At 60.4% G+C, this 13,294-nt stretch overlaps 1 protein-coding gene across 19 annotated transcripts in view; it reads left to right on the top strand.

Moving 5' to 3' along the window:
• Positions 1–13,294, top strand: part of TMEM94 (transmembrane protein 94) — a 33,536-nt gene that overhangs the window by 18,999 nt on the left and 1,243 nt on the right. For 7 of the 19 annotated variants that reach the window (XM_045490742.1, XM_045490757.1, XM_045490762.1 and 4 more), the window contains 29 exons: positions 334–453; positions 785–912; positions 1,112–1,248; positions 2,925–3,127; positions 3,501–3,652; positions 4,030–4,132; positions 4,355–4,441; positions 4,716–4,832; positions 5,121–5,177; positions 5,433–5,537; positions 5,680–5,844; positions 6,066–6,275; positions 6,729–7,044; positions 7,536–7,709; positions 8,104–8,206; positions 8,331–8,548; positions 9,250–9,431; positions 9,521–9,659; positions 9,919–10,034; positions 10,163–10,262; positions 10,515–10,623; positions 10,819–11,008; positions 11,234–11,311; positions 11,599–11,684; positions 11,946–12,027; positions 12,271–12,419; positions 12,509–12,603; positions 12,713–12,806; positions 12,989–13,159. In XM_045490742.1, coding sequence (XP_045346698.1) covers positions 334–453; positions 785–912; positions 1,112–1,248; positions 2,925–3,127; positions 3,501–3,652; positions 4,030–4,132; positions 4,355–4,441; positions 4,716–4,832; positions 5,121–5,177; positions 5,433–5,537; positions 5,680–5,844; positions 6,066–6,275; positions 6,729–7,044; positions 7,536–7,709; positions 8,104–8,206; positions 8,331–8,548; positions 9,250–9,431; positions 9,521–9,659; positions 9,919–10,034; positions 10,163–10,262; positions 10,515–10,623; positions 10,819–11,008; positions 11,234–11,311; positions 11,599–11,684; positions 11,946–12,027; positions 12,271–12,419; positions 12,509–12,603; positions 12,713–12,806; positions 12,989–13,159 — 3,986 coding nt within the window. The remainder of the gene's footprint in view (positions 1–333; positions 454–784; positions 913–1,111; positions 1,249–2,924; positions 3,128–3,500; positions 3,653–4,029; positions 4,133–4,354; positions 4,442–4,715; positions 4,833–5,120; positions 5,178–5,432; positions 5,538–5,679; positions 5,845–6,065; positions 6,276–6,728; positions 7,045–7,535; positions 7,710–8,103; positions 8,207–8,330; positions 8,549–9,249; positions 9,432–9,520; positions 9,660–9,918; positions 10,035–10,162; positions 10,263–10,514; positions 10,624–10,818; positions 11,009–11,233; positions 11,312–11,598; positions 11,685–11,945; positions 12,028–12,270; positions 12,420–12,508; positions 12,604–12,712; positions 12,807–12,988; positions 13,160–13,294) is intronic. The other 12 variants (XM_045490747.1, XM_045490759.1, XM_045490753.1 and 9 more) reach the window with 6 other exon arrangements.

Raw genomic sequence — 13,294 nt, forward strand, 5'->3', positions numbered from 1 at the left:
TTCGGCCTGTGAAATATAAAGACGGCAGCAGAGGTAGAGGGGAGGTGAGGGGCCAGATCGGTGCGAGGGGTGGGGAGATGCTGATGGCCTTGGAAGGTGGGTTAGGAAACCCTGAGTAGAGAGAGTTGCGGGTCTGTTTCTGTTTTAAACTTGGCCTTGAGGAGTAGGGGATTTTTAAAGTGGTGGAGATTTGAGCCAACACTCTGAGGGCTGGGACTAGTGGAGGAAGAGGAGGGAGGACTCAGGGGGGAGGGATGAGGGAAGGCCACTCCAGGCAGTGACTGGGGGGGTGGTGCCCAGAGAGATGCTGAGGGCCTTCTGCTTCCCTCCCAGGGCGAGCCACCCTTGGCCCTGGGCCTGTCCACCCGGAAGGCCCTCAGCATCCTGAAGGAGCAGCTCGAGGCGGTGCTGGAAGGACACCTGAAGGAACGGAAGAAATGTCTCACGTGGAAGGTGAAGGAAGCTTCTTCACAGGGAGCCCAGAGCCTGAGTGGGATGGCGGAGAGGCGTGGGAGGCCCGTGACTCTCCCCGTGACCCTGGGCTGCCTCGCAGACTCATGTCCTGGGTGCACTTGGCGCAGGAGCCCGGGAGGAGACCGAGGCAGCCCTGGGGGGGAGGGGGGGGCGGGGGGGGGACAGCCAATCGGTCGGAGGGCTGGGGCAGGGTCAAGCAGCTGTGGGAGGAAGGCGGCCAGATTCCAGCAGGTTGCTGCATCCCGGCTCCTTCCCCGGGCCCTCGCTCCCCGCCGCCCTTCCTCACCTCCTCACCTCCTCACCTCCTCAGGAGATGTGGAGAAGCAGCTTCCTGCACCACAGTAACCGCTGCTCCTGCTTCCACTGGCCGGGCGCCTCGCTCATGCTGCTGGCGGTGCTGCTGCTGCTGGGCTGCCACGGGGGCCAGCCGGCGGGCAGGTGAGCTCCCTCCCTCCTCCGAGCCGCCCCACCCCTGCCTCAGGTCTAGCATGTCTGCACCGCCCCCCACCCGGGTTGTTAGGAATCCTCAGTCCCTTGGCTGGCTGCTGTCAGCACCAGAACCAGACACGCTTTCCAGAAGGGGCCGGGGCGGGGCGCCCCTCTCCCTGCTAGAACCCCCTTCACTCCTTCCTGCCAGCCATGGGGCCGAGCTGGTGAGCGCCTCGGCTCTGTGCCTCCTGCTCCTTCTCAACCTCATCCTCATCGGGCGGCAAGATCGGCTGAAGCGCAGGGAGGTAGAGCGGAGGCTCCGAGGGATCATTGACCAAATCCAAGGTGAGGCCCAGGGTCAGGCGTGCCAGGCGTGATGCGTCAGAGCCCCATGAGCTCTTCTCCCGAGTCCCAGCCAGGAGCCTGGCACATGGGTGGCCAGCATTCTGGCGGCTGTTGGCGTCAAGAGAGTGAGAAGGTTCACCTGCCCTCTTTTGAGCAGGACAGTGATAGCCAGGGACAGCTAGGCGCATGCAGGTGGTGGCCTGGGCACGGCACGCAGACTTGCTAACGGTGGGAGACTAACAGAGAAGACCCTCTCTTGGCAGGAGAACAGTGAGATTTTTCCCTTCCATGTCTGTCTTGTCCAGTGGTACTGGGCCAGGGCAGGTGGGAAGATGGACCAGAGAAGTCTAAGACCTGCAAGAATCGGGGGTGGGGGCCCGGAGCCGGGAGCCCCAAATGGAGCAGCCCTGATCCTAAAGAAGGGAGTTGCTCAGTCAGATTTCTGCTTGTCCTTTCATTCAGGTAGTGGTTACGCCCCAGCTATGGATCGGGGGTGTTAGGTTCTTCTGAGAGACGGTGGTTCCCACTTCCCAAGGGCATGTGGTCTTGTAAGAGAAACACCTGTTGTCTGAGACCTTTCTCTAACTGTACTGGGCAGCAGACATTTGAATGCTAAATGAGGGGATGCCTGGGTGGCTCAGTTGGTTGAGTGTCTGACTCTTGATTTTGGCTGAGGTCATGATCCCAGGGTCATGGGATCGAGTCCCATGTCGGGCTCTGTGCTGAGCATGGAGACTGGTTAAGATTCTCTTCCTGTCTCCCTCTGCCCCTCTCCCCCACTTGCATTCTCTATCTAAAATAAAAAAAATTTTTTTAATTATTATAAATAAATAAATAAATAAATAAATAAATGCATGCTAAGTGAGAAGACATTGCTTCATTCTGAAATGACCAATGAGTTGCAGCCATGTGCCAGGCACAGGAAGTGACTGAGAAAGATGGGCCCTGCCCTCCGAGAGCTTAGTCTCTTGCTCAGGAAGCCTCCATGGCTCCCTGTTGCTCATCAAAGCATCCCAGAAACTCTGGCCCAGGCTCCAACCTTCCTCTCCAGCCTCTTCTCCTGCTACTCACCCTCACGTGAAAACTACTCCCCAGTCCTAAAACCACTGTGGACTTCCCTGCTTCTGTGCCTCCGTCCTGCTGTCCTGCCTGCCCTGCTCCTCCCTCACTCGGCTCTAATTGAAGAACTTGCCCCTCCTTCAGGACCCACCCTTTTGCCCTGAAGCCACCTCTGATCACATCAGCTCCTCTGTGCTCCCTGCAGTACTGGGATCTTTCCTAATACTCCGAGCACATGCTTGCCTTGCTTTGGTGTTATCGGCCCACATGCATCTCTCTTTTCGGTTATGGCTCCTCCAGGGCAGGGACTGTGTCTTCTTTGATCTTTGCACCCCTCAAAGCCCTCGGCCATGGTTATGAAATGTCTTTGAATGGAACGGGGCTACAAAGAAGAAGAGTTTCAGGTGTTCAGAGGCCTTGGCGGTGCCTGGGCTGGAGCAGTGGGAAAGGCTTCACAGGGGAGGTGACCTTGGGCGAGTTGGAGTGAATGGTGTGGGTTGCGGCAAACCTTCTGGGAAAGGAAGGAGAAAGAAGGCCGCGCTCCGTGGTGTGTGCTGCTGGGTGGCTGGGGTGTGGGGCTGTGGGTGAGGTGCTTTTCCTCTTTCCATTCTCGTCAGATGCGCTCAGGGATGGCAAGGAGATCAAGTGGCCGGATGCCATGTACCCAGACCTCCACATGCCCTTTGCACCATCCTGGTCCCTGCACTGGGCGTACAGAGATGGACATCTGGTCAACCTGCCAGTTAGCCTGTTGGTGGAAGGAGACATCATAGCTCTGAGGCCCGGCCAGGAATCGTTCGCCTCTCTGAGGGGGATCAAGGTAGCTCAGGACTTTTCTCCTCCCCTGGAAATGCCGTGGGAGCATCCACAGGCAATGGTGGGAGGGCCCCAGGGCTTAATCCTGAAGCTTCCTGGCCAGCTCACAGGCTTCTTGGCAAGGGCTCTTAGGAGAACAGAGAAGGGCTAGAATATTTTTCTCCTTCTTGGCCTGTTCTTTCTTTTCTCTGCCCCTTAAGCTTGTGGGAATCCAGTTCCACAGCTGCCCCAACCCTCCGCCCCACAGCTGACTCTTTGCTAACTGATGGTCCCTAACCCAATGAACTGCTTCCATTTAGCTGGAATTGTCAAGGAAGGGTGGCTTCCGAATGAACCTGTTAATTGCCCTCAACCTCCTCCCCCTTCCTCCCTGGCAGGATGATGAACACATTGTCTTAGAGCCGGGAGACCTGTTTCCCCCTTTCTCTCCACCCCCTTCCCCCAGGGGAGAAGTGAAGAAAGGGCCACAGAACCCCCAGCAGCACAGACTCTTCCGTGTCCTTGAGACCCCTGTGATTGACAACATCAGGTAGGGTTGCTACCCTGCCTTCCTTCTGTCCCCTGACTTATCCTCGTCCCTAGTGGCTCTGTGAGCTGGGGGCAGGGGGTGGGTGACGAGGAGCCTTGTTTACGCTGAGGTTCCCTTAGGGCAGGCACCTCTATGGGGTCTTTTCTTTAGTGTCTCATGAGCATTCCTAGACTGGGTGATTGTTCCTCTCCCCCCTGTTGGAACTCTGAGGGGACAGCTCTGGAGGCTGCCCCCAGACCCCTCTCTTGGGGGGCGGGGGACTTGGTGGGGGCCAGGGAATAGGAGAGATTGCCTGACTCAGTGATGCCCCGTAAAGGTGCATGTTTCTGGCCTCTTCCTGAGAGTTTGCACAACTGTAGGGTCACCCCTTTCTGCAGGTGGTGCCTGGACATGGCCCTGTCCCGCCCAGTCACCGCTCTGGACAACGAGCGGTTCACGGTGCAGTCGGTGATGTTGCACTACGCCGTGCCTGTGGTCCTGGTGCGTGAGGCGGGCCGCGCAGGGCAGGGGAGAGGGCCAAGAAAAAGGGGGAGCCTCAGGGCCAGATTCAGGTGAGCGTGTGAGTGAAGACAGGGATCCCAGAGTGAGCTGGCCAGTGCTGGGGTTGGGGGCGTGTAAGTGGTCAGAGGAAAGGGAACCTTAGAGCCCGAGTGTCTCTCTGGGTGGCGGGGGCTAAGGCTGCACCTCTCTTGTGCCCCAAAGGCCGGCTTCCTCATCACCAATGCCCTGCGCTTTATGCTGAATGCCCCTGGGGTCACGTCCTGGCAGTACACCCTCCTCCAGCTACAGGTAACCCCCACCCTATCCCAACTGTCGTGCTTTGCACTTTCTGTGGAGCCTGGGTCCCCTCACGGCGCCCTGACTGTTCCTTCCTCTCTGTAGCCCCAGGGTCCCTCAGGCTTCAAGCTTAAGAATGCCTGCTTTCCTTCTTCTCTTCTTGCCCTGGACAGCTGTCCCTTTCTACTCAGGGAATGGCTTCAGGGCCGGGGAAGCCCTTCCCTCCCTCCCTCCTTCCAGGCCAGCAGCTCCTTGGGAGCCTTCAGTGTGGTTCGCGCTTTCCCAGGTGAACGGCGTCCTGCCCGTCCTCCCCCTGCTCTTTCCAGCCCTCTGGGTTCTGGCGACCGCCTGTGGAGAAGCCCGCGTCCTGGCTCAGATGAGCAAGGCCTCTCCCAGCTCCTTGGTAGGTTGTTCCAAGGCATCTGGGGGACAGTGCGAAAAGAATACAAACCAGGAGCAAAAAGAGGGTGCCCAGCGAATGGGTGCAGACTGTGGGCCCGGCATGTGGGCAGGACCTGGGAGAGGCCGGTGAGCGTCTGTCCTGGCGCTCAGCAGACAGGGGATTCGGGGACTGCCCAGGTGTCCTTTACCAACGGCGTTCGGAGCCTTGCTGGCGTGGGGCCCCCCACGTTCCAGCTCGGAGGCCTGTGTGAGGGTGGCCCCCTGAGCCGGCTCCCTCTTCTCTGTGCAGCTGGCCAAGTTCTCGGAGGACACTCTCAGCAGCTATACAGAAGCCGTCTCCTCTCAGGTATGCTCACCTGGGACACCTTTGGCCCCAGGCCCCCGTAGGCACCGACCTGAGCTCCCTCAAGCTGGCCCCTTGTGGAACCCTGGGGCTCCCCTGCCTTGTGGCCATTGAGTCTCCTGTCTCATGAGGGCAGCGCACTTTGCCCAGACAAATGCCTCTCCAACCCCAACTTCCTGGCATCCCTGCACTGTTTCCTCTGTTGGCCCCAGAGGCTATCTCTAGGGAAATAATGCTGGACTTTGCCTCTTCCGCCAGGAAATGCTACGCTGCATTTGGGGTCACTTCCTGAGGGTGATCCAGGGGACGTCGCCGACGCTGAGCCATAGTTCCAGCCTGTTGCACAGCTTGGGCTCTGTCACGGTGAGGCTGGGCCCCGTGGGAGGACCCCGCCTCAGCTGGCCTGCCGCCTGGCTATGTGTGGGGTGCCTTTCTGCCACTTACGTGGACCCTGGCAAGTTGGGGAATGCCAAGCCCCCTTCCCAATTCCTGTCTCTCCCTGCAGGTCCTATGCTGTGTGGACAAACAGGGGATCCTGTCGTGGCCAAACCCCAGCCCGGAGACCGTGTTGTTCTTCAGTGGGAAGGTGGAGCCCCCACACAGCAGCCACGAGGACCTAACAGATGACCTGTCCACCCGCTCCTTCTGCCACCCCGAGGTAGAGGAGGAGGTATGGCCGGCTCCCGGGGACCCAGCTCTGGGCCCGGCCGGTGGCCTCGGGGAGGGTGAGGCTAAGAGGGAGAAGGACGGCTCGAGCACCATTAGGATCTGCTGGGCAGTTGAGGCGGAGCCCCCACAGCCAGCAGTGAAGGGACATAACTGCCCTGCCTCCTTGGTCCGTGGCAGCTGTTGGGACCCCAGTCCGAGGCCTGTGCTCCTTGTTCTCTTCAGCCCCACGAACGAGATGCCCTCCTGGCTGGCTCCCTGAACACTTCCCTGCACCTTTCCAATGAGCAGGAACGCGGTGACTGGCCCGGTGACGGTCCCAAGCCCCCTGAATTCTACTCTCACCACAAAGCACACGGCCGCAGCAAACACCCATCCGGCTCCAATGTGAGCTTCAGCAGGGACACAGAGGGTGGTGAAGAAGAGCCTGGCAAGGTGAGAGGAAGGTGGCGAGCAGCCGTGGGGTGTCCCGGCCTCCCTGCCGAAGAGGCTATGGGGTGCAGATGTCACGGCCTCCATTCCCAGGCCACCAGGCTTGGCCAGGCAGGGCCATCTCCCAAGGCCTCATCTGGGACCCTTCCGGGAAGTAGGCCCTTTCTCCCTTTCTGGATTTCGCAGATGGTAATTGGTCGGGGCGAGGCCCTTTCTCCTAGTTACCACCTTCTAAAGACAGAAAGCTGGCGGCTTCCTCTAAAATATTTCCACCCGCCTGAAAGAGATCCTTCATTGTTCCCTCCCTGGCTTGGGTACTGCCATCGTTGGGGATAGCTACTAGAAGCAGCTGAAGGCCAGCAAGGGCAGGGAGAGGGTGTCGGGGAGGGATGCACAGAGTGTGAGCACGAACCCTCCAGTCCGACGCCGTCCTCTCCCCTCCACGTTTTCCTTGAGGCCCAGCCCGGGCTGGAGGGCGAGCCATACGAAGCGGAGGACTTTGTGTGTGACTACCACCTGGAGATGCTGAGCCTGTCACAGGACCAGCAGAATCCCTCCTGCATCCAGTTCGATGACTCCAACTGGCAGCTGCACCTTACCTCCCTGAAGCCCCTGGGTCTCAACGTGCTGCTGAACTTGTGTAACGCCAGCGTCACGGAGCGGCTGTGCCGGTTCTCAGACCACCTGTGCAACATCGCCCTGCAGGAGAGCCACAGCGCCGTCCTGCCCGTGCACGTACCCTGGGGCCTCTGCGAGCTGGCCCGCCTCATAGGTACGCTGGCCGCCGCTTCCGAACCTACTGGTGCACTGTGGCCGCATGGAGAGCACCGTCAGCCCTCTTAGCTTCTTTTTTTTTTTTTTTTTTTTTTTTTACTGTTTATTTATTTATTTTGAGAGAGAGAATGCAAGCAGGGGAGGAGCAGAGAGAGGGAGAGAGAATCCCAAGCAGGCTCCGTGCTGTCAGCACAGAGCCTGATGTGGGGCTCGAACTCATGAACTGTGAAATCATGACCTGAGCCAAAATCGAGTCGGACGCTCAACCAACTGAGCCAGCCAGCGCCCCAGCCCTCTTAGGCTCTGACCGCCCCCTGTGACCAGGCACCGTTCGGCAGTGCTTCCTCATCTCGTCTGGGAAAATAACCAACAGAGGGATGAGCAGGGGACAGGAGGCAGCCCAGCCTGACTGGGCTTGTCTCCGTGCCAGGGAGGGCGGTGCAGGTGCTTCCTCCCGGACACTCTGAGTTGCTATCCCTCCCCCTGCAGGCTTCACTCCTGGGGCCAAGGAGCTCTTCAAACAGGAAAACCACCTTGCACTCTACCGCCTCCCCAGTGCCGAGATGGTGAAGGAAACCTCGCTGGGAAGGCTCTCCTGTGTCACCAAGCGGCGCCCCCCCCTCAGCCACATGATCAGCCTCTTCATCAAGGACACCACCACCAGTGAGCCTTCCAGGCTTGGCCAGCATCAGGCTAGACCTTCCTGGAGCTTGGCAGGGCGGAGCTTCTTTTAGGCATCCCTCTTTAGGGGCAGCCCGGGCAGATGAGCTCTAGATAACGTCCCGAGTCTTCTTTGCACGTGGCAGGGATTGGATTTGGGGACTGGAGCTGGGATGGCGTGGCCACAGGGGCCGGGACTGTTGAAGGACGGGTGGCCTAGTGTCTGCATCACAAGCCGAGCACCTCCCACACAAGCCTGGGGCATTGTGTGGAGACCCCCAAGGTCCCCTTAGCACCCTTCTCGAGGATGGCAGGGTGTTCCCTGAGTGAGTGAGCCGGGAGGAGGGCAGCGGTGGCTTGGGGCACTCACGGCTCGGCCTCTTCCTCCCTGCCTCAGGTACAGAACAGATGCTGTCCCATGGCACGGCGGACGTGGTCTTAGAGGCCTGCACAGACTTCTGGGACGGGGCCGACATCTACCCTCTTTCGGGTTCTGACAGGTGGGTGAGGAGGCACACGCCAGTGCTGGTCGCAGACCGCCCTGCCATCTGCCTTCCCGCCGGCCCACGGGCAGGGGGGCATCTCAGGACTGCTCGCCTCACTCCTGCCCTGCTTCCCTGGCAGAAAGAAAGTGCTGGATTTCTACCAGCGAGCCTGCTTGTCTGGCTACTGCTCTGCCTTTGCCTACAAGCCCATGAGCTGCGCCCTGTCCTCTCAACTCAACGGCAAGTGCATTGAGCTGGTGCAGGCGCCTGGCCAAAGCAGCATCTTCACCATGTGCGAGCTGCCCGGCACTGTCCCCATCAAGCTCAGCACCCGCCGCAACAGCTGGAGCTCTGACGGTACCGTGCACGTCCGTCCCTGTGGGGGCCCCGAGTGGGGAGGGCTTCCGGAGGGCCGTGGAGTCCATCATAGCAGAGGGGACAGTGGGCGCAGCATCAAGGTGGCACTCACCGCCTGGTGATGTGGGCCAGTCCCTTAGCCTTCTCGTGGATAGGTAGGTGCTTGCTCTGTTCTCCTCTCCTCACAGGTTTCTTGTGACACTCCGGTGGGATACTGGATAGCAAAGGGCTTTCTTTGAAAGTTATAAAATAGCAGTATTTATAGAACATTGGCCTTACTTGAATCAGACAAAAGGCCAGGTCACAACCCTGCTGAAACAGAGGGACTCAGAGCCACCCTGCCCCTCCCCACTCCACCAAACAGACAGATTCACAGGGGTCTTATGACCCAAAAGACCATGAGTTGAGGCCATTGCTGAGAGTGAGGGCAGCCCCTTAGCCTTGGGCCAGGGCTGGGCTCTATCGTTACTCCTGAGGATTGTCACCTGACTGATGAGTACCTCTCGTTGTCTTTTCTCCTGTGTCCGTTGGCTCCTTTGTATGTCTTGGCTGTGTGTGTGCGTGGCTGTGTGTGGTCCCCCGGGGCCCACGTGCTCATTGATTTGGGTGTGGCATCTGTGTGTGTGGCCTGGGCCGCCTCCTGGAATCTGCTGGTTCCTGGGTGTTCCTGGCCGGGCTCTGTGCCTTGTGCCTACCTGAAGAAGGGATCGGGGAGGTGCTGGAGAAGGAAGACTGCATGCAGGCCCTGAGCGGCCAGATCTTCATGGGCATGGTGTCCTCCCAGTACCAGGCCCGGCTGGACATCGTGCGCCTCATCGACGGGCTGGTCAATGCCTGCATCCGCTTCGTCTACTTCTCTTTGGAGGATGAGCTCAAAAGCAAGGTGGGGAGAGCCACCCCTCTCTGCTGCCCCTGATCCTTTCTCCCATGGGCTTGTGGGCCCATCTGTTCATGGCCATCTGCCTTTTGCAGGTGTTTGCAGAAAAGATGGGCCTGGAGACAGGTTGGAACTGCCACATCTCTCTCACGCCCAATGGGGACATGCCTGGCTCTGAGATCCCCCCCTCCAGCCCTAGCCATGCTGGCTCCCTGCATGATGACCTGAATCAGGGTAAGGGCGAAGTTTTGTGGTGGGGACGAGGTGGGTGTGGGCACTTCTCTCCTGGGAGCTACAGCTAGAAAGAGCCTCCGTAGATCCTTCCTGATGAGTACATTCCCTTGGAAAATGGCTCTCGTCTCCCCGCGGTAACAACAGTTGACAGCGAAGTAGAGGAGACCCAGATGCAGAAAGTTCTCTGCCATCTTCAGGGCAAGGAAAGGCCCCCAGAAAGGCTGACTCCAAGGTGAAGGACAGGCTTTCATCTCCACAGTGTCCCGAGACGATGCAGAAGGGCTCCTTCTGATGGAGGAGGAGGGTCACTCTGACCTCATTAGCTTCCAGCCGACAGACAGTGACCTCCCCAGCTTCCTGGAGGACTGCAACCGGGTATGACGGCAGGGTCTGTGCCCCTTCACCCCCAGAGGTAGCTGAATCGCTGGCCCCGAGAAGGGGGGCAGGGAGGGACGGACCCGTCTCCCCAGTCCTGAGGCTCCTGGCATCTCTGCTCTCTCCAGGCCAAGCTGCCCCGAGGCATCCACCAGGTGCGTCCCCACCTGCAGAACATTGACAACGTGCCCCTGCTAGTGCCCCTGTTCACCGACTGTACCCCCGAGAGTGAGTACCGTAGAGGAACCTGGGCTGGACGAGCTGGGGAACCCAGGGGGCTGGAGCTGTGGGTGTGCCCTTTCTAGGGAGTCAGAAGTGACCATCGTTCCATGATATTCAGGCTCCTGGGGGCAGGATTGTCCCCAAGAGGGGCCCGCTTCCCCTGTCTCCTGCTCTCCTGCCCCGTGGGTCTCTTCCCAGAGCCTCACACGGGGCTCCGCCTACCTGACTCTTGTGCCCCCCGACTGCACCCCACCCCAGCCATGTGTGAGATGATCAAGATCATGCAGGAATATGGGGAGGTGACCTGCTGCCTGGGCAGCTCTGCCAACCTCAGGAACAGTTGCCTTTTCCTCCAGAGCGACATCAGGTCAGGATGACATCCTAGAGCGGGGGCTTACACGGGCTGGGGCATGTTCCACGGCTGATCTTGCCCTAATTGGGACCGAGGGACCTGGACATGGTGGAAAGAGAGGGAGCAGGTGCTTGCCTAGTCCTATGGGCGATGGGATGGGGTCTTTGTGGAGTGTCGCTGAGGGGTATGCTTTCCCCCTGCACCGAGCAGCATCGCCCTGGATCCCCTGTACCCATCCCGCTGCTCCTGGGAGACCTTTGGCTACGCCACCAGCACCAGCATGGCCCAGGCCTCGGATGGCCTTTCTCCCCTGCAGCTCTCGGGGCAGCTCAACAGCCTGCCCTGCTCCCTGACATTTCGCCAGGAAGAGACCATCAGCATCATCCGGCTCATTGAGCAGGTGGGGGCTTGGGAAGGCGGTGGGACGTGGGGCCTGCATGGGGTGGGGTATAGTGACACAGGCTCCGCCTGGGCTCCCTGGGGCGGATGTACCTGCAAGAGAGCCTTTCCCGGGCACTGTTATTTGCCTCCACCCTTTCCTAGCAGGAGCATCTGGGGCATCTGGCTCTTGGCTGAGATCTGTCAGCTGTAGGTCTGGCCACAATCTGTCCCTCCCGGTCCCTAGGCTCGGCACGCCACCTATGGCATTCGCAAGTGCTTCCTCTTCCTGCTGCAATGCCAGTTGACTCTTGTGGTCATCCAGGTGAGGTGGGGCCGGCACAGGCATTGCCCCTCCCCCGCCCGCTTCCCCCGCCCAGGGCCAGTTGAGTCTGAGGTGGTAGTTCCGGGGGATGCGGCACAGCCTAGGGGCCCCCTAGCCTCTGTGAAACCCCTGGGCTTTCGGTAATGATCCCATCAGCAGAATAGTGGCCCCTGTGGCCCCAGCTCCTCTGGGCACCTCTCTGGGCACAGGGCCAGGCGGTCCTGGGGCTGCAGGCATCCCACTGTTCGCTGGAATCTAATCATGTTTCCTGGGCTCTCCCGGTCCAGTTCCTGTCTTGTCTGGTTCAGCTGCCACCGCTGCTGAGTACCACTGACATCCTGTGGCTGTCCTGCTTTTGCTACCCTCTGCTCAGGTGAGAGTCATTCTGCCCCTCCGTGCCCAGGCAGGCAGGGTTGGGATGTCACCGAGCAGCCCCCGGAGCCCAGGTTCTGTGAGACCCGCTTAGTGCTCATGTCTCCTGGTGCAGAGGGGACTGGGGGGCTCTCTCTCCTTCGTCTTATCCCGTCTCCTCAGACCTCCCCTCGCGTCCCAAAACTCCCGAAAGGCTACCCATGTGGGAATTGGGGGACAGAAGGCCACAGTCACCACGCTTCACCAAGTCCCTGCTTTTCAGCATCTCTCTGCTGGGAAAGCCCCCGCATAGCTCCATCATGTCTATGGCCACGGGGAAGAACCTTCGGTCCATTCCTAAGAAGGTAAGCAACGTGGAGCCCTGTGAGCCTGGGCCTTTCCTGAGGGACGGGTGCGCGGAGGGGACGGAGCCTCGGGGGGGAGGTAGGGGCCTCCGTCAGGACTTCCGCCAACCGCAGGGGAGGTGGTGGCGTGGGGCCGGGAAGCGTCCTCCGCCCCTGGGCCTGCCCGTGTCCTGGAGAGCCCGCCGCGCCTGGCGCCGGAGGGGCCGCTGCCGTGGGAGTGACGGGCCTCCCTCTTCTCTGCAGACCCAGCACTACTTCCTGCTCTGCTTCTCGCTCAAATTCAGCCTCACCGTCAGCTCGTGCCTCCTCTGCTTCGGCTTCACGCTGCAGAGCTTCTGTGACAGCTCCCGGGCCCGCAACCTCACCAACTGCTCCTCCATCATGCTGAGCAGGTGGGTCCTGATCCCGCCCCCCCCTCGCCCGCCCCCGGCCCACTCTCCCGGGGCCCAGAGGGGGCTGAGTCCACCCCTTGCTTTGGCAGTCACGCCGACACAGCTGCAGCCTGGTTTGACGACTTTGCCAACGGGCTGCTGACGGCCCAGAAGCTCACGGCGGCCCTGACCGTCCTGCACACGGGTGAGAGGCTCCCAGGGAGGGGGCCGGTGGCGGCCGGTGGGGCGCCCCGGGGGGCAAGGCCTCGGCCGGTGGGAAGTCTAACACCGCCCACTGGCCCTGTTTTCTCCAGTCTTCATTTCTATCACCCACGTGCATCGCACCAAGCCTCTGTGGAGAAAGAGCCCCTTGACAAACCTCTGGTGGGCCGTGACGGTGCCCGTGGTGTGAGTATCTCCGGGCGGAGGTGGGGGAGGGGCAGGGGACTTTGGCAGAGACTAGGGGGCTCGAAGGCAGGAGTTGAGCCGGAGGTTAGGTGCTGTCCCCCTTGAGCTACTCGTACTGGGAAAAGCAGGGCAGGAGGCAAGAAGAGGCAGGTTCACGCAGGGCTGTCACTTCCTCCCTGCAGCCTGCTGGGGCAGGTGGGCCAGACGGCAGTGGACCTACAGCTGTGGACGCACAGGGACAGCCGTGTCCACTTTGGCCTGGAGGACGTGCCTCTGCTGACATGGCTCCTGGGCTGCCTCTCCCTGGTCCTTGTGGTGGTCACCAACGAGATCGTGAAGCTGCATGAGATTCGGTGAGCTGCCAACTGGGCACTCCCTCCAGGGTCAGGCGCGTTCCCCAAGCCTGTCACCTCCTGGGCACTTGCCCGCTGCCTGGACTTTCCATTCTTCTCTGGGGTCCTACCCTGTTCCCGGTCTGGGGTTCTGCT

The sequence above is a fragment of the Leopardus geoffroyi genome, chromosome E1 (genome assembly GCF_018350155.1).
Source record: "Leopardus geoffroyi isolate Oge1 chromosome E1, O.geoffroyi_Oge1_pat1.0, whole genome shotgun sequence".
NCBI lineage: Eukaryota > Metazoa > Chordata > Mammalia > Carnivora > Felidae > Leopardus > Leopardus geoffroyi.